Below are 20,856 nucleotides of genomic sequence, written 5' to 3' on the forward strand. Positions count from 1 at the left end.
TCAAAATAATCAAAATTATAGTTAAATCTCTGTTGTAATACACAATATTTTCATTTTAATACAAGCACTGTAATGCTGTTAAAATATTTCTGTGGAATCTGACTTTAACTTAATGAGGATATTATTAGTCATGTACTTATTATTCCCTGATTTATTGCTTTTCATGTTTAACCAATAATATATTGTCAAATATAAAATATCTTTTTTTAAAAAAAGTGTTCTATCATGAAATCCTTGTTTGAAGTTCCAAGGAATTTAGAACCAGGCTTTAAGTTTGTTCAGCTGCAAAGTGAACACTAAGGTCTTTGCCCCGCCCCATGTTACTGCAGTAGGATTCTTGTCTCACAGACACCACTTATTCCTCAGTTCACTTAGAGCACAGTCCTTGACATCACTCAGCTTCAGAGATGAATAACCAAGGAGTAATCTATGCAGAAACGAAGGGAGTCAAGAACTCAAAGAGACAGCGAATGAAACCTAAGGGCTCTAAAGGTTCCGTTTCAATAGCTCAGCAGGAATTAACATATGCTGAATTAAATCTTCAAAATGCTTCTCAGAATCTTCAAAAGACTTCTCAGAATCTTCAAGGGAATGAGGACAACTACCACTCCAAAGGTAAAACATTACCAGTCACTAGGTGGAACTGTTCCAGGATATGCACTTGGGGTGCCAAGGTGTGGAGAAGGAGTAGGGGATAAGCTCACATATTTTTCATTTTGAAGAAGAGAGCTTAAAATTGGGTATGGTATCTAATGTGAAATCAGAGAACTACTTTCATTCTGGCATTGCTGAAATTTGTAGTTTTTAATCAACAACTAATGCAGCATTATGTTTGCTGAGAATGCAATGGTATATTCTGAGAGAAAGACTACAGTTGTAGAAATTGAGTTTGGGGTCGAAGATTATATACATAACTCTATATTTACACGGGTTCTAGTGTAGGCTACCGTCTATGGGGTTGCACATGAGTCGGACATGACTGAAGCGACTTAGCAGCAGCAGCAACAGCAGTGTTATGTCTACTCTCTAAACAATTGCCCCATCACTCCTTTCTCAGTAGTTCCTTTTCTCTCCCTGCAGGTTCACCATCACCTCTAGAGAAGCTCATTGCTGGGATCCTCGGAATCATCTGCCTTGTCCTGATGTCCGCTGTGGTAACAATGATCGTTATTACTCCCTGTAAGTACATTTTTTAAAAACTGTAAGGGAACTTTTCACTTTAATGATGGTCAGTCCTCTAAACATTTCATAATATTATAGAATGTGCCTATCATTAAAATATATCCATTTAGAGTAAATGTGGAATGGTAACTCTGAATCTGTCAAAAATATACAACACAGAATATTTACAGAGGGTACGTATTTGTATATTCTGATTTCATAACTCAAAAACATGTATTAGGAGATTGAAAGAACTTATTGATAAACACAAATTAAGTCTTAATTGGTTAAAAGAAATACTGTAAGAGGTGGTGGCATCTGTTCCTTTTGGTTTCTGAAATATTTTTTTCCATTAAATCTTCATTGCTTAATTAATTTTTCTTGGTAAAATCAGTTTTATTTTAGATTACTCTAATCCTAAACAATAAACCAAATTTTAAACTCAGAAACTAAAATGATTATGATTTATTTAGAACAATATTAACTTCTGTAATGATTAATTTTGTAGCTACTCTAATACAGGACCAGAATAACTCCTCTCAGATAACAAGGCTCCAGAAAGGTACATAATGATTTTAAAGCTCTGGCACACATACAGTTGGTATTTTGTCTCTATCTTAGGCTAATGAAAATAAGAATAGATTATGGGGTAGAACATAAATTGGAAAATAGAGCAACAAATATTTATAAGTAATGATTATAGGAGAATGCTTCTGCCTATACAACAATATGATCAATATGAACAATACAACAATTGTTGAAAACTAGTTCTACTTTCTTTCTGCTATAATATGATAAGAGACAAATAAGTTTATTATTCTAAAGCAGAGGTTTCAGTTCTTGATTTTCAGGATGTGTAAAGAGCGGATATTTCTGTGTGCTTGCTTTATATGGAGACATAAATTGGGTTATGAGAGACTAACCCTTTCTGTGAATGTATGTGTTGGTTTGTTTAATATGTACCAGCCTTGAGGATGCATAGATATGTTGTCTAACCATGTATATCATATATATGTTTATATCTATGCATATATGTTGGAGAAGGCAATGGCAACCCACTCCAGTACTCTTGCCTGGAAAATCGCATGGATAGAGGAGCCTGGTAGGCTGCAGTCCATGGGGTCACTAGGAGTTGGACACGACTGAAGCAACTTAGCAGCTGCAGTAGCATGCATATATGTAAACTGACTTTTATTTTCTAAAATTTATTTTCTAGTAATTCACAATCTTTCCTCAGAAGGCCATTGTGGTCGTTGTTCAAAAGACTGGTTTACATATTCCAACAACTGCTATTATATTACTTTTGAAGAAAAAACGTGGAATGGGAGTTTGACAGCCTGTGCTTCTAGGAACTCTACTCTGCTTTATATAGATGATGAAGAGGAACTGGTAAGATATCAGATGTTTCCAACATTTTGTTAAAGGCTTGATTCAGTCAGTGTTAAATTTGTTAGAATTCACTTAGGTTTTTGTATGTATTTGTAGTTTGTTTAAGGCCTGTTATTTTATTAAATAATGGAATACAACTGTATGATACTTTATTAATATTTTATCCTATGAATGCATGCTTGATTATTTCCATGTTTGCTTTTCACTGAAAACCACACTTCTACAAGTGCTATTATATTCTAAGATAAACTGTGCTATTTAATTTTAATATATATCAAGGAAAATATACATATCATACATTTTCATATAGATCACAACATAAATAGAACCATGTAATTACACATCAGATCATGGATTAGAAGTTTCAGCTTTCCAGGACCCCATCCCCTGTAACTTCTCATCACTTGTGTGTCCTCCTATTTACCCACTGTCGTGGCATTTGATGTTATAGAATCTCTTTGCATGTTTTGGCTCTTCATGAACATAGAATCAAACAGTATGCAATCTTCTTTCAGTCTCTGCACACTCCCATGTAATAGTTTTGAAATTTATCCATATTCTTGCATTTACATGGTATTTGTTAATGTCTATTACTCATTATGCAAATATAACATTTAAAATCCATTCTATCCAGTGTCTCTGAGTGGAGATGGAGTCTTATGCTTTCAAGGAAAAGAGGCTTCCTGGGTTCAGTACTTTTAGACATGAGACCCTCTTTGCTGGCCCCACCTCCATCTCAGCCTCCCAACTCTAGTTCTCTTTGTGGAAGCAGGAGAAGAACTTCCTCTAACTGCTCCTTGTTAGCAGGTGTCTTGATGGACACTTTGTAAGGCTCATGTGGCATTGTCGACAGGATTCCCCTCAACACACTGGAACAATGGAATGGCTTATCTGTGCCCTCTCTTACAGCTAGGCTGGGTAAGTCATTTAGCAGGTCTAGGTCATTTTCTTCTTTGGGGGAAGATATAAGATGCCCCTAATTGTTGTTCCCTAACCTCACCTTGTTCTCTCATCCTGGAAAGTGATGAGAGATTACATGAGAGTCAAGCTGCTGCTAAGTGCCCAACCACATCACCCTTGTCTTTCCACCTTTCAGAGTTCTCCATTATTGTGTCTTTCATAAGTGCCCATGTTTACAGTTGTACTTAACAGGGAGGAGCAGAGAAAAATGAATCTCTGACACTCTATCTTATCTGCTGGATTCTAGCAATACAGAAAAAGATTGCTTTGGGGTCTATCTAGGCAAAGAATGGTGTGGGTCCCAGAAAATCAAAACTTTGTCTTTCATGTCACTTATTTTCTCAATTTCAATCCCTTAATTTTCTTCTAAAATTGAAACTCAGAAAAATAGTAGCAAAATTCAGTGATATAATCACAGTATCTGGAAAAACGAATGTCACAGAATCTGAAAACATTTAAAACCTTGCTATGTTTAATTTGACAACATGGGTAGCAATTAAACTGCATGAATCAGACTTCTTATTAACATAAGACAAGCAATGAAACTGATAAACATCAATGTTTGAGTTTATTTTTAATCAAACGTGCAAACATTGGTTAATGCTTCAACAAATATTAAAACTTTCAATTTTGTTTTTTTTAATGTTAAATTAGATTCTAACACTCTCATCTTGTTCAGAAAACTCAGGATCCTATGAAAGAGTACACTATTTGCATTTTAAGAATTAATAAATTCTTTCATAGTGATTAAATGAAAATACTTTTGTGTAGAAATTTCTGAAGTCCCTATCAATTACGTCATGGATTCCAGTCTTTCGTGAAGGCCGTGGTCATCCGTGGATGTGGCAAAATGGCTCAACTTGCAAACTACAGTAAGTTTTTTAAAACTATACTATATAGAGAGGGAACATATTTTTAAAATATATTTTAAGAATATTATTAAAACATTTGTTTTGGTTGAATTACACAAAGATGAAGGATGATGAAAGTTAATAAAATGTTGATAGAAATATTAGAAAATGGGATACTCAGTATTGCATTTTCCTAATAACAAACTCTGCCTGAAATTATGTTAAAAACACCATTACCCACTTTCAAAATATCTTTTTTACTACTGTTATACAGAAATGTTATAACTTCATGAGCTGTCCTCATATATCATAACAGAATTATGCAATGCTTTCCATTACAGGCTATCAGACTACTTACCTGAGAAAGGAAACTGTGCTGTGCTATCCGTGGGGGACATAAAGTCAGATGACTGTGAATTCCCACATAGGTATACTTGCAAGCACAAGCTTGAGAATTGAAAAGTAAGTTGGCTGCTGTTGGGTAACTTCATCTCTTAAGTGGAAATAATAGTATGACTACATAAATTTCAAAATGTATTATATTCTTTTTCTAATAATGGAAGTTTTTTTTAAAAAAAAAAACTATTGACATTTAATATGCACACCAGAAAGCATAGATATCATTCCTTTTGTGTCTGACTGTTTTGCTCAGTCATATATTTATGGCAATCAAACTTTCTAAAGGATCGCATGGTGTATAGGACCATTTACATGAAATATCAAAAATAAGAAAAGAGAGACCAGAAGCAGATTAGTGGTGACCAAGAGCTGTGGGGAGGTGGGGATACAAATGACTGCTAGCTGAACAGCGATGAATACTTTCTAGATTTTGATAGTGGCTATGGTTGCAAATTGGAAATGTATATAAAATAACTGATTATATGTTTTAAATGGATGAATTTTATGCTATGTAAATCACATCTCAATAAAGCTGTTTTAAAAAACTGCTTGGGACTGCATTTAATCTTTAAAGTAAATTGTAAAGACAGTCATCTTTGCAATATTGATTCTTCCAATCAGTACCATGCTTTATCCTTCCAATAATATAGGTTTTCTCTTAATTTCTTTATATTTTATTTATTTAATTATTTTTGGCCACTCCAGGTAGCAGGTGGGATCTTAGTTTCCCAGCCAGGAATCCAACCTGAACCCTCCACGCTGGGGAGCACAGAGTCCCATCCACTGACTGTCAAGGAAATCCACTTAGCTTGTTTTACATTTTTCAATATTGAAATCTTAGAGAAATATGGATATTTCATAGCCATGCTTTTGTAAATGTCATCGTTGCTCTTTAAATTTTTAGTAATTTTTGCTGCTGCAGCAGAAATAAACAACCAAACAAACAAAAAGAGGTTTACAGGCTGATCTTATGTCCAATGACCTCTCTGATTTTATGTATTAAGTCTATTGTTTCAAATTTACATTCCTCTGGATTTTTAAAATAAAAACAGATATTGCAACTATAAATAATCACATTTTATTTCTTCTCTCCAGGTGCAATTGCTTTGTTTTCTTCTTGACTTATTTTTACACTGCAAGCTTTTATCTTCAATGTCGAATAGAAAGTACTGTAAAGGTCCTATATGTATCATTCCTATATTATGGGAATATATTCCAATACTTTATCTTCAAGTATGAGGCTTAAGGATTTTCTGATCATACTTTTTTACTAGGAAAGCAATTCCATATTATTTCTTTTTTCTTATAAATTTTGTAACCAGTCAGTAGTGTTTCAGTTTTATTTTTTCTTCAATAGAATGAGAAATGATTTTTTAAAAATAATGCTTATGTATGGCAAAAACTATCACAATATTGTAATTAGCCTCCAATTAAAATAAATAAATTAATTTAAAAAATATAGTTTATAGTTTTTCCTCTAAATATTCTTATTTACTTCAAATATTAACCAAACATTCCTGAAATGAAACCACAATGATCATTCTGTATTTTCTTTCTCTTAAAATCAGTGCATGTATCATACTTAGATTAAAATATTTTCTTCATCAATTTTGACAAAGAGACAGGACTGAGTTCCTTAATATTATGTAAGCTGGCAAGTTTTGTTCTCAAGGCTCTATTGGGAAGCATTCCTTTTTTTTTTTTTTTTTATCTTACCTGGAGACTTTGTGAAAGACCTGGTATAATTTTAAGTGTTATTATTCACTACTGTTACCATTAGAGTTTCTAGAATTTTTTTTGTAGGAACTTTATACAATGAACGCCATATCTTTAACACACGTTAAGTTTATTCAGGATCCGAGTTGTACTGCATTTGGTAAATTGCATTTTTTAGGCATTCTCTTTTTCATTTAGATAGAATATATTTATAGTATGCTTTTCTTATCTATTTAACATTGGTAAAAACAACAATGGTGTTGTCATATTTATTATAGATGTAAAAGATTTATGTCTTCTCATTTTTTCTTTAAATGTCTTTTATCAATTATACTACCTTTCAAGTGAAAATCACATTGACCATTTTATTCCTTTCTAATGTACTTGCTTTCTTTGTCATAATTTTGCATCATTTAGTTTCCTTTTACTTCTTTATTTGGACTATACTTGAACTAAATTTCACCCAGATTGCTTTTTAAGTTTTAGTTTCTAGTGGCACCTCCTCAAATGTATTCCTTCTTATTTTTTTGTTTGCAGTGTATGCATTTAAGGCAATCAGTATTTCACAAGGCAGATTTTACTATTGCATTTTCCTTTTAAATCATATAAAAATTGAAAACTTTGTAGATTTTTCTTTGGTTCATATGTTATTTAAAAATGTGTAACTGAACTTAAAACTAGATAAAGGTTTTCACATTTTTGGTTAGTACCTTCTAGCTTAGATTGTAAAGAATTTGTATGAATCTGGAAGCAATCTATATCTCTATTACATACGGCTGGTGTGAATGAGGAGGAAATCTTAAATTTTTATTTTTTATAATAAATTAAAAATTAAATTTGAATACTCACATTTCAAATGTCCATCTGCCAAACTTGACTTATGGCTGTTATAGTGACACTACAGTTCTATATACTTCATATTAATATAATCAGGATTATGAATATATAGTGCATTTTGGGAAAATTTTAATGTAATTAAAAATGTGAGTATTCTATACAAGTATATAAGTGTGTGTGTACACAAATATTTTGGTTAATTGTCTAGTTTAGATCTATCTGTAGCCTTACTAGTATAGCTGCTTGCCAGATGAGCAGTGAGAAGTAATTGTTTAAATCTCCATTTATGATTATTTAACCTACATACTTTTCTCAAATCTTTGTTGAACTTGTACTATTAAGTGCATGCAGTTTTTTTTTGTAATTGCTAATGGTTTGGATCCTCAGTATATTGTTATGAAACATGCTTCATCTTTTCTAGCAAGGTTCTTCCCTTGTATTATGACAGTACATTAACTTTATTAGTTCTATCATCTTGTGTTGCATCATATCATTTTTCATCTTTTTAAATTTCCTCTTTACACTAGGATGGCAGTTATTAAAATAACTCTACTATATATATAGCTGTATTAAACAAAATGTTTTAAATTATGAACATTCTTACAAGTGGAAGGCTATTTCATATATATTTAACCTAATTTTTAAATTACTGTAAACTTTATATATTTTATTTGTATGTAAATATATATAATTAATTTTAAGTATAATATATTGTTTCTTTGAATTCTACTTTATTTTTTTCTTATTTTTCCAAATAAATATTTTTTATACTCATCTATAAGAATTTATTCATTTAATATGCCTTAGTTTAATTCGTGCCCTACATTTTGCAGCTTGTATTCTTTACTCAATAAAGTCCAAGTTAGTACTTTCACCCACTTCTCAAACAATGTAAGGATATATTTATTCTCTACTTTTATTTACTGCTCATGCTGTATTCACTCCCTTGAATTCTAATACAAATATATATTTACAATTTGAAATTTTATCATTAATATTTTACCTTTCAATATCTATTTGGATGTAGTCACACAAGTTCTTTTCTTCAAATTGTCTTTTCTAATAAAATTTTATCTGGATTGAGTTCCTTTTTTAGAAGACCCTAAATATTTCCTTTATATAGAGTCATTTAAAACTTCCTTGAAAATGAATTGATCTTGTCATGAGGTTAAAAGGACATTTTCACTTGTTATTGACTTCCAATTTATCTATCTCTCTTAGGTCACTAAGTACGGCCATTAATAGACATAGTTACAAATCGATATATTCATATCATAAAAAGTAGATTCAAACTACTTTTAGTGTTTTGAGTAATTTTATCTTTGCTATATGTTGTCTGAACATAGATTTTATTAAAGTTAAATGCCAGAGAAAGTGAAAATGAAAATGTAGTCACTGAGTTGTATCTGACTCTGCAACTGTAGCTTGCCAAACTCCTCTGTCCACGGAATTCTCCGGGCAAGATTACTCGAGTGGGTAGTCATTCCCTTCTCTAGTGGATCTTCCCAACCCAAGGATCGAACCCATGTTTCCTGCATGGAGGGTAGTTTCTTCAGATTAAACTCATATTTTGACATATAACAAAGAGCCTGACATGTATAACATTATTTAGTTGAAAACAGCAAAGTGTATGACAGCAGTAGATATAACGACTTCAAATTTTAAAAATAAACAGTATATTTTACATTGTGTGACATTTTACATTCATCTCTAATGAATGTTTCAATAGCTATAATTCTAGGATGTGAGTAATAGAGAAAACTATCAATTTAGTTTATGAAAATAAAATATAATGGATAGATACAACGATATAGGTAGCCATTAGTGACAGTTTTAGAAGTCCCAAATATTAGTCTTCATTACAAGGAAATAACTGAGTTTACATTACATTTTTCTAGATTTCAGAAAGTTAAAAATAGTGTTTCCCTGAATTCAATGTTCTAGAAGTGATGCTGAAAGTGAATATCCTTAGGAATGGTAGATAAACATTTATCCTTTTCTTGATACAAGTGACAACTGATTAAAAAAACCCATTTGAGGCAAATTTGATAGTTTATTTAAAGTTTTATGTATTGTATGTTCATGTGTGTTTTGCAAAAAGGTCAACATTTTCTGCCTTCCCCATTTTCTTGTGAAGTGAAAATTTAAAAGCTTATTTCTCCCCCTATGGAAACTTGGGCTTTTGTTATTTACAACAAATATTCCTATTAAAAATATATATAACAAGTTATGATTTGAGGATCATCAATGAATGATATGGTGAGTATTCAATATTTTGGTCGCTGCCATGGTTATATAGCTTGATATTGCTTGATATTTTATCCTTTCCAAAGACATTTATCTTTATCAGAGGAAACTTGAATAAGTTATTTAGGAATAATACAATTAGATGCAGCTATTTTAAGAACTAGGGCAGAAAAATAAAAAAGTAAGTTTAGGCATTCATCTCTTTGTAACAGTTATTTTAATGTAGACAAGGTAGTAAGTCTTCTGAATTAGTGACAAACGGTATGGAGTAGCCCTCATAGTCAGCAAAAGAGTCCGAAATGCAGTACTAGGGTGCAATCTCAGAACAGACAGAATGATCTCTGTTCATTTCCAAGGCAAACCATTGAATATCACTGTAATCCAAGTGTATATCCCAACCAGTAATGCTGAAGAAGCTGAAGTTGAACAGTTCTGTGAAGACCTACAAGACCTTCTAGAGCTAACACCCCGAAAAGATGTCCTTTTCATTATAGGGAACTGGAATTCAAAAGGAGAAAGTCAAGAGATACCTGGACTAACAGGCATGCTTGGCCTTGGAGAACAAATTGAAGCATGGCAAAAGTTAACAGAGTCTTGTCAAGAGAACTCACTGGTCACAGCAAACACCCTCTTCAAACAACACAAGAGATGACTCTACACAGGGACATCACCAGATGCTCAATACCAAAATCAGATGGACTATATTCTTTGCAGTCAAAGATGGAGGAGCTCTATACAGTCAGCAAAAACCATCATACAGAGGAAGTGGCAAATAGATCCAAGGCATTAAATCTGATAGCCACAATGCTTGAAGAACTATGGACCATTCATGAAATGGTTCAGGAGGCAATGATCAAGAACATTCCCTAGGAAAAAAATGCAAAATGGTTATCTGAGGAGGCTTTACATATAGCTGAGAAAAGAAGAGAAGCTAAAGGCAAAAGAGAAAAAGATATACCCATTTAAAAACAGAGTTCCAAAGAATAGCAGGGAGAGATAAGAAAGACTTCCTCAGCTATCAATGCAAAGAAATAGAGGATAACAATAGAATGGGAAAGACAAGAGATCTTTTCAAGAGAACTAGAGATACCAAGGGAGCATTTCATTCAAAGATGGGCACAATAAACGACAGAAATGGTATGGACTTAACAGAAACAGAAGATATCAAGAAGAGGACAGAATACACAAAACAACTATACAGAAAAGATTTTCACGACCCAGATAACCATGATGGTTGATCACTCACCTACAGCCAGACATCCTGGAATGCAAAGTCAAGTGGGCCTTAGGAAGCATCATTACAAACAAAGCTAGTGGAGGTGATGGAATTCCAGTTCAACTATTTCAAATCCTAAAAGATGATGCTGTGAAAGTGCTGCACTCAAAATGCCAACAAATTTAGAAAACTCAGCAGTGGCCACAGGACTGGAAGAGGTCAGGTTTCATTCCAATTCCAAAGAAAGGCAATGCCTTAGAATGTTCAAACAACTGCACAGTTAGTTGCACTCATCTCACATGCTAGCAAAGTAATGGTCAGAATTCTGCAAGCCAGGCTTCAACAGTACATAAACCATGAACTCCCTGATGTTCAAGCTGGTTTTAGAAAAGGCAGAGGAACCAGAGATCAAATCGCCAATATCTGCTGGATCATCAGAAAGCAAGAGAGTTCCATAAAACCATCTACTTCTGCTTTATTGACTATGCCAAAGCCTTTTACTATGTTGATCACAACAAACTGTGGAAACATACAGAGCATGAGATGGTTGGATGGCATCATTGACTCAATAGGCATGAGTCTGAGCAAAGGTTGATAGTTAAGGACAGGGAAGCCTGATTGCTACAGTTCATGGGGGAGTGGGAATGTGAATCATCCAACAGGACTCAGCAACTGAAAACAACAATCCTTAAATAACTACTGTTAATGGATTATGATTGTTTTCGTTATAACCAAAAGACATAATGCTAATATAACGAAAAGAAATATGTAAGGCCATGTAGTAAATCTTCTGAATTAGTGACGTGTTGTATGTGCTAAGTCGGTTTACTCATGTCTGACTCTTTGCGACACTACAGACTGTAGCCACCAGATTCCTCTCTCCATAGGGATTCTCAGGCAAGAATAGTGAAGTGGATTGCCATGACCTGCTCCAGGGGATCTTTCCCAGGGATTGAAGCCACGTCTCCTTGTCTCCTGCATTGGCAGGAGGGTTCTTTACCACTAGCCATAACTGGGAAGCCCTAGTGACAAATATTGTTAATAGACTTATGACTTATTCCACAACAGGAATGAAAACATGAGAGTATAAGGAAATGAAAAATGTAATGGCAAGATTTAGCAACTGTGTATAAAAGTAGAACTTAAAACATTGAAGGCACCCTTAGCAAAGCCTAAGTTTGCAGTATGTGTGATTGAGATAAAAACAAGTTAACAATATTGTAGTCATCTTTTTCTCAGTATCTTTTAGAAAATGAAAAAAAAACCTGCTCAGAAGCACTTGCCAAAGGGCAAACTAAATGACACACTACATACCCAAAGTCTCCTACATTCTGGAGTTGTGTCACGAGATAAATTGTCTTCAAAATACTCAAGTGTAAGAATTTCCTGTTTGAGCTTTGTGACGTGTTGATAAGAAATCTACCTTTCCCACTATTGCTTCACTGTGGGCCTTCACAGGGCAGTCTGTGAAGACCACAAATACTGTTTACTACAGTAACTTGGTCACCCACAAGAGGAGGCAGGACTCTGGCATACAGAAGGTATGTGTCTCTCTCCTTCGTAATTCCTCATCTCATTTGGTAGGAGGTTACCCATGTCTAGATATGGTTCAATTTAGGGACAACTTATATGTAGCCAAATCAAGGATATATTGGTAGATTTATTTGAATAATTCTGAGAATTATATAAGTGTAAAATATGAAATATTATGGAGGATTTTGTAAAATATTCAAATCCTTGCCTGTTTATTATTCAAGTGCATATACACATGTGTAAATGAGTTTCTAAATCAATGCAATTTAAAGTGAAATCTTATAAGCACCATGACAAGGAACGGTTACTGTTGTATGTTGTCATCAATAGGGATATGTTTATATACGTCATTAAACATTTCACTCAGCTTTTAACAATAGATTCTTAAAGGGGATTCATGAAATTGTGAAGGGCCAGTGTAATTCTTCATAGCTCTAGATAAAAGCAGTTGAGTTTTAATAAAAATAAGATTGATGCAGCTTCAATAAATCCTAATTTAAATCCAATTATAAACAACCAAATCCTTTTTAAAACCTTGAACAAAACATTGAGTAAAAAAGATAAATGACACAGACACAGAGATCCTGTCTAAGAAATTATGTTACATTTTTCTGACTGATATGAATGGCATTATGGCAATTATATTGAAATAATAAACTAAAATATAAAATTTAATATGACTTTTATATGATCTATATAATACATATTTTATTAAAATTTTGGATTTGCAAACTAGTTTCTATATACTAAATAATTTTTAAAGGTCATACCTTGTACACTTCAAAGCCAGAAATAATTCTAGTTCTCACTAACTGCTGACTCCAGAGACAGAATTATTAATATGCATTATCTGACATTTAATTGCTGATACAACTAAAGCTACCCTCATTGATTTGACACCTATAGGATTTTTCTGGAAGTTTGTGTCAGTATTGCTCTTTCATAATTGATTGACACTTTTATTTATCATTTTATGATTTCATATCTCAGCCATTATCAATTGCTAATTACTTTTGTAAAGTAACTATTTTAAAATCTTTTTAATATTATTTTCTTTTTATTGTTTAGTAAGCTTTGACTAGTTTAATATGTCATGTAACATTTTTAACATACAAAATATTTCTCTAAATTTCTAATGATTTCAAAGAACTTGCAGTCAATCAAAATAAAATAAAAAAAAACTATTTGATAGCTCTTTATTTTCTTTTAATAAATGATACCACTAATTAAAGTAGTTTAGTGCAGGAAATATTTCATATACCAATACTATTATTCTCTCTTCTTTAGAAGGCTCAATCCTTAACCATTAATGGGTCTTAAAGTTATCACAAAAATTGGTACATTGGTGCATCTGTTTTTTCCAGTATAGCATTTAATTTCAACACAGTTACTGCAAGAGTTTTAAAATGTTTCTTTACAAATTAATTGTAAATTGACAAGGATATTATTGTTTGTGAACTTTATTTTTCACCAATTTATTAATTTCATTGTGCCAACGATGAATAGCATTATTTCAAACATAGAATATTATCTTTAAAACTTAGTCTATCTTGAAACACACTAACACTCTGTGGAAATGAGAACCAAACATGCACCTTGCTTAAATGCAAAATGAGTGCTGTCACTCATCTCACACACCACCCACTCCAGGCTTCTTGTGATTTTATGCACCATTTATTAACTAGCTAGGTGCAGTTTTCATAGAGCGCCATCCTTGACATTACACAGCTGTGGAGATGAACAATCAAAGGGAAAACTACCCAGAACCAAGTCTGGCTAAGGACGCCAGGAAACAGCAAATGAGAGGAAAGAGCACGCAAAGTTCCCTCTTAGTCACTGAGCAGGAGAAAACCTACAGGGAATTAAAATTTCAAAATGCTTCTCACTATCCTCAATGGAATGACAGGAGCTATCAGTGCAAGTGTGAGAATTTAATAGCTCACATCCTTTTTATTTATGAGGATCAGAGCTTGAATTTGAAATACAGTACTCTAGTATGAGCTTCCTGGTGGCTTCGTGATAAAGAATCCACCTGGAAATGCAGAAGACATGGGTTGGATCCCTGGCAAATCCCATGGACAGAGGAGCCTATCTATTCCAGCATTGTTGTAATTTGTAGTTTTTGATACACAACTTGTGAAGTGTTATATTTGCTGAAAATGTACATATTCTGAGAGGAGGATTATAATGTTTCATATGGATCTGGGGTCCAAGTTGATGTCTATGAATTCTCGTGGATGTGGGATCTTTTGTTCTAAAACAACTGTCCCCATCGCTGCTTTCTCAGTGTTCCCTTTTCTCTCCCTGCAGGTTTACCGTCACCTCGAGAGTAGTTTATTGCTGTGATCCTGGGAATCATCTGTTTTGTCTTGATGTATGCTCTAGTGAGAGTGATAACTTTTATTCCGTGTAAGTGTATTTTTGAAATTGTGATTGAACTTTTCACTTTAATGATCATCAATGCCTTCTCAAAAAATCATATGATGAAATAAAACTCTTATTTTACTATGTGCATTCAGCCTAAATGTGGAATAGCTATTCTCAGGTTGTCCAAAGTATAAATAACACAATGATTCTACAGATATTATACATATATATGTATATATTTATATATAAGTTTACATGTATATATATGTTTTTCTGATTTCATTACTCAAACACAGCCTTTAGGAAGCTAAAACCCTTATTGAGAAACACAAATTAGTTCTTGTGCTTGGTTAAAGCAAATACTGTAAGAGGTGGTGGCATCTGTTCCTTTTGGTTTTTAAATTTTTTTCCATCAAATCTTCATTGCTTAATTGATTTTTCTTGGTAAAGTCAGTTTTAGTTTGGATTATTCTAATCTTAAACAATTAACCAAATTTTAGATTCAGAAACTAAAATCATCATGATTTATTTAGAGCAATATTAACTTTTATAATGATTAATTTTGTAGCTGCTCTAATACAGGAACAGAATAACTCCTCTCGGATAACAAGGCTCCAGAAAGGTACATAATGTTTTCAAAGCTCAGGCATATGTACAGTTGGTACTTTGTCTCTATCTTAGGCTGGCTAATGAAAATAAGAATAGATTATGAGGTAGAACATAAATTGTAAAATGGAGTAACAAATATTTATAAGTAATGATTATAGGAGAATGCTTCTGTCTCTGCCACAATATGATCACCTTATGCATTGCTGAAAATTGGTTCCAATTTCCTTCTGCTATAATATGATAAAAGGCAAATAAGTTTGTTATTCTAAAACAGAGGTTTCATTTCTTGATCCTCAGGACGTGTAAAGAGTGGGTATTTCTGTATGTTTGCTTTATATGGAGACATAAATTGGCTTATGAGAGACTGACCCTTTTTGTGAATGTATGTGTTGGTTTGTTTAATATGTACCAGCCCTGATGGTGCATAGATATGTTATATAAACATGTATATACATAGATATGTTTCTATGCATATATGTAGTTTCTTTTATTTTATAAAATTCAATTTTGGGGGGGGCTAGTAATTCACAATCTTTCCTCAGAATGCCATTGTGGTCATTGTTCAAAAGACTGGTTTACATATTCCAACAACTGCTATTATATCACTTTTGAAGAAAAAACGTGGAATGGGAGTTTGACAGCCTGTGCTTCTAGGAACTCTACTCTGCTTTATATAGATAATGAAGAGGAACTGGTAAGATATCAGATGTTTCCAACACTTTGTTAAAGGCTTGATTCAGTCAGTGTTATATTTGTTAGAATTCACTTGTGGTTTTGTTGTATTTGCAGTTTGTTTGAGGCCTATTATTTCATAAACAATGGAATACAAATTTGTGATATTTTATTTATATTTTTATTCTATAAATTCATGCTTAATCATTTCCATTTGCTTTTCACTGAAAACCATGCTTTTCCAAGTGCTATTATATTCTAAGATAAACTGTGCTATTTAATTTTACCATATATCAAGGAAAGTATACATATCAAAGATTTTCATAAAGATCACAAAATAAATAGAACCATGTAATTACACATTAGATTGTGGATTAGAAGTTTTCACTTTCCAGCAGCCTATTCTCTATCATTTCTCATCATTCTGTGTCCTCCTTATTTACCCAGTGTCATGACTTTGATGTTATAGAATCTCTTTGCATGTTTTGCTTTTCACATACATAGAATCAAACTATATGCATTCTTCGTTCAGTCTCTGCACCCTCCATGTACTAGTTTTGTAATTCATCCAAATTCTTACATTTATGTGGAATTTGTTAATTTCCATTGTTCATTATGTAAATATAACATTAAAACCCATCCTATCCAATGTCTCTGAGTGGAGATAGAGTCTTATGCCCTTAAGGAAAAGAGGCTTCCTAGGTTCAGAACTTTTAGTTATAGGATCCTCTTTGCTGGCCCCACCTCCATCCCTACCTCCCACCTCTAGTTCTCTTTGTGGAAGCCAGGAGAAGAACTTCTAACTGCTCCTTGTTAGCAGGTGTTCTGATGGACACTTTGTAAGGCTCATGAGGCATTGTCGACAGGATTCCCCTCAACACTGGAAGAATGGAATGGCTTATCTGTGCCTCCTCCTACAGCTTGGCTGATTAAGTCATTTAGTAGGTCTAGGTCATTTTGTTCTTTTGGAGAAGATATAAGATGCCCCTAATTGTTGTTCCCTAGCGCTGGGCTGGAAGAAGCGCAAGCTGGAATCAAGATTGCTGGAAGAAATATCAATAACCTCAGATATGCAGATGACACCACCCTTATGGCAGAAAGTGAAGAGGAACTAAAAAGCCTCTTGATGAAAGTGAAAGAGGAGAGTGAAAAAGTTGGCTTAAAGCTCAACATTCAGAAAACGAAGATCATGGCATCTGGTCCCACCACTTCATGGGAAACAGTTGGGGAAACAGTGGAAATAGTGTCAGACTTTATTTTGAGGGGCTCCAAAATCACTGCACATGGTGACTACAGCCATGAAATTAAAAGACACTTACTCCTTGGAAGAAAAGTTATGACCAACCTAGATAGCACATTCAAAAGCAGAGACATTACTTTGCCAACAAAGGTCCATCTAGTCAAGGCTATGGTTTTCCAGTGGTCATATATGGATGTGAGAGTTGGACTGTGAAGAAAGCTGAGTGCTGAAAATTGATGCTTTTGAAGTGTGGTGTTGGAGAAGACTCTTGAGAGTCCCTTGGACTGTAAGGAGATCCAACCAGTCCATTCTGAAGGAAATCAGCCTGGGATTTCTTTGGAGGGAATGATGCTAAAGCTGAAACTCCAGTACTTCGGCCACTCATGCGAAGAGTTGACTCATTGGAAAAGACTCTGATGCTGGGAGGGATTGGGGGCAGGAGGAGAAGGGGACGACCCAGGATGAGATGGCTGGATGGCATCACTGACTCGATGGACATGAGTTTGAGTGAACTCTGGGAGTTGGTGATGGACAGGGAGGCCTGGAGTGCTGCGATTCACGATGTCGCAAAGAGTCAGACACGACTGAACGACTGAACTGGACTGAACTGAACTGAACCTTGTTCTCTCATCCTGGAAAGTGATGAGATATTACAGGAGAGTCAAGCTGCTAAGTTCCAACCACATCACCCTTCTCTTTCCAGCTTGAAGAGTCCTCTGTTCTTGTGTCTTTCATTAGTTCCCATGTTTACAGTTATACTTAGCAGGGAAGAGCAGAGAAAAATGAATCTCTGACACTCTATCTTATCTGCTGGACTCCAGCAATACAGAAAAAGATTGATTTGGGGTTTATCTAGACGAAGAATGATGTGGGTCCCAGAAAATCAAACTTTGTCTTTCGTGTCACTTATTTTCTCAATTTCAATCATTTAATTTTCTTCTAAAACTGAAACTTTGAGAAATATAGTAGTGAAATTCAGTGATATAATCACAGTATCTGGAAAAATGAATGTCACAGAATCTGAAAACATTTAAAACCTTGCTATGTTCAATTTGACAACATGGGTAACAATTAAACCGCATGAATCAAACTTTTCTTTACTAACATAAGAAAAGCAATGAAACTGATAAACATAAATGTTTGAGTTTATTTTTAATCAAAAGTAAAATTTGTTAATGCTTTGACAAATATTAAAATTTTCACTTTTATACTTTTAGTGTTAGATTAGATTCTAACACTCTCATCTTGTTCAGAAAACTCAGGATCCTATGAAAGAGCACACTAGTTACATTTTAAGAATTAATAAAATCTTTCATAGTGATTAACTGAAAATACTTTTGTGTAGAAATTTCTGAAGTCCCTATCAATTATGTCATGGATTCCAGTCTTTCGTGAAGGCCGTGGTCATCCATGGATGTGGCAAAATGGCTCAACTTGCAAGCTACAGTAAGTTTTTAAAAATAATACTATATAGAGGAGGAAAGTATTAAAAATGAATATTTTAAGATTATTAAAACATTTGTTTTGGTTAAATTACACAATGATGAAGGAAGATGTTGAAAGTTAATAAAATGTTGATAGAAATATTAAAAACTGGAATAATCGGTATTCCATTTTCCTAATAACAAAACTCTTCCTGAAATTATTTTAAAAACACCATTACCCACTTTCAAAATATCTTTTTTATTACTCTTGTACAGAAATGTTATAACTTCATAAGCTGTCCTCATATATCATAGCAAAATTATGCAATGCTTTCCATTACAGAATATCAGACTTCTTACCTGAGAAAGGAAACTGCAGTGCTATCCTTGGGGGATATAAGGTCAGATGACTGTGAATTCCCAAATAAGTATACTTGCAAGCACAAGCTTGAAAATTAAAAAGTAAGCTTGGCTGCTGTTGGGCAACTTCATCTCTTATGAAATGGAAATAATAGTATGATTGCATAAACTTTGAAATGCATTATATTCTTTTTTCTAATAATGGAAGTTTTTTTTTTAAAAAAAACTATTGAAATTTAATATGCACACTGGAAAGTACAGATATCATTTCTTCTGTGTCTGGCTTTTTTTGCTCAACTATATATTTACAGCAATCAAACTTTCTAAAGGATCGCATGGTACACTATTTACATGAAATATCAAAAATAAGAAAAAAAAAACAGAAGCTGATTAGCGATGACGAAGAGCAGTGGGGAGGTGGGGATAGGAAATTAATGCTAACTTAACAGTGGTGAATACTTTCTAGATTTTGATAATGGTGATCATTGCAAATTAAAAATATATCTAAAATCATTGATTGTACACTTTAAATGGATGGATTTTAGGCTGTGTAAGTTACATCTCAATAAAGCTGCTTTAAAAAACTGCTTGAGACTGCATTTAATCTTTAAAATAAATTACAAAGAGAGTCATCTTTGCAATATTGACTCTTCCAATCAGTACTATGCTTTATCCTTCCAATAACTTAGATTTTCTCTTAATTTCTTTCTATTTTTAAAAATGTGTTTATTTTTGGCCATGCCAGGTGGCATATGGAATCTTACTTTTCCAACCAGGACTCACACTTGGGTTGGTTGGAGAGCACAGTCCCAACCACTGAACTGCCAAGGAAATCCACTTAGCATGTTTTACATTTTTCAATATTGAAATCTTAGAGAAATACAGGTATTTCATAGCCATGCTTTTGTAAATGTCAACTTTGTTTTTCATTTTAGTAATTTTTGCTCTGCAGCAGAAATAAACAAAATAAAACTCAGAGGTTTACAGGTGTATCTTATGTCCAATGACTTCCCTGATATTATATATTAATTCTATTGTTTCAAATATATATTCCTCTAGGTTTTTAAAATAAAAAGAGCTATTAAAACTATAAATAGTCACATTTTAGTTCTTCTCTCCAGGTGCAATTGTGTGTTTTTTTTTATGACTTATTTTTACACTGCAGGCTTTTACTTTCAATGTTAAATAGAAGGTACAGTAAAGGTCCTATATGAATCATTTCTATATAATGGGAATACATTAGAATTCTTTATCTTCAAGTATGAGGTTTAAGGATTTTTTCATCATATTTTTTTATTATGAAAGAACTTCCATTTTATTCATATTTTTCTCATAGAGTTTGTAAACAATCAGTAGTGTTACATTTTTATTTTTTCTTCCGTAGAATGAGAAATATTTTAAAAAATAATGTTTCTGTATGGCAAAAACTATCACAATATTGTAAAGCAATTAACCACCAATTACAATAAAGAAATTAATTAAAAAATAATGTTTATGAAGTTTTTCTTTCAAATATTCCTGTTTCCTTCAAATATTAACCAGTCAAGAATCCCTGAAATGAAACCACAATGATCATTCTGTATTTTCTTTCTCTTAAAAATCACTGTACATATCATATTTAGATTAAAATATTTTCTTCATCCATTTTCACAAAGAGACAAGACAGAGTTCCTTACATTATGTAAGCTGTTAAGTTTTGTTATCAAGGCTCTATTGGGAAGCATTCCTTATTTTCATCTTACCTGGAGACTTTTTGAAACACCTGATATATTTTAAAATGTTATTATTATAATGAATTTTTTGAAAATTTAAGTGTAATTGAAAATATGAGTATTTTATATGAGTATATAAGTGTGTGTATTCACCTATATGTTG

General features: G+C 33.1%; 1 protein-coding gene across 1 annotated transcript; it reads left to right on the top strand.

The window, feature by feature from the left end:
- Positions 1-369: 369 nt before the first annotated feature.
- On the top strand, positions 370-19,568 carry LOC101123288 (NKG2-A/NKG2-B type II integral membrane protein-like). Its single transcript, XM_015094933.4, is given in 12 exon segments — positions 370-615; positions 1,081-1,179; positions 1,670-1,723; positions 2,378-2,550; positions 4,282-4,382; positions 4,703-4,818; positions 14,620-14,718; positions 15,245-15,298; positions 15,828-15,979; positions 18,543-18,643; positions 18,965-18,997; positions 18,999-19,568. Coding segments are annotated over 12 exon segments (1,272 nt in total). The 5' UTR covers positions 370-407; the 3' UTR covers positions 19,081-19,568.
- The last annotated feature ends 1,288 nt before the right edge of the window (positions 19,569-20,856 follow it).

This window comes from Ovis aries, chromosome 3, assembly GCF_016772045.2.
Source record: "Ovis aries strain OAR_USU_Benz2616 breed Rambouillet chromosome 3, ARS-UI_Ramb_v3.0, whole genome shotgun sequence".
Lineage (NCBI taxonomy): Eukaryota > Metazoa > Chordata > Mammalia > Artiodactyla > Bovidae > Ovis > Ovis aries.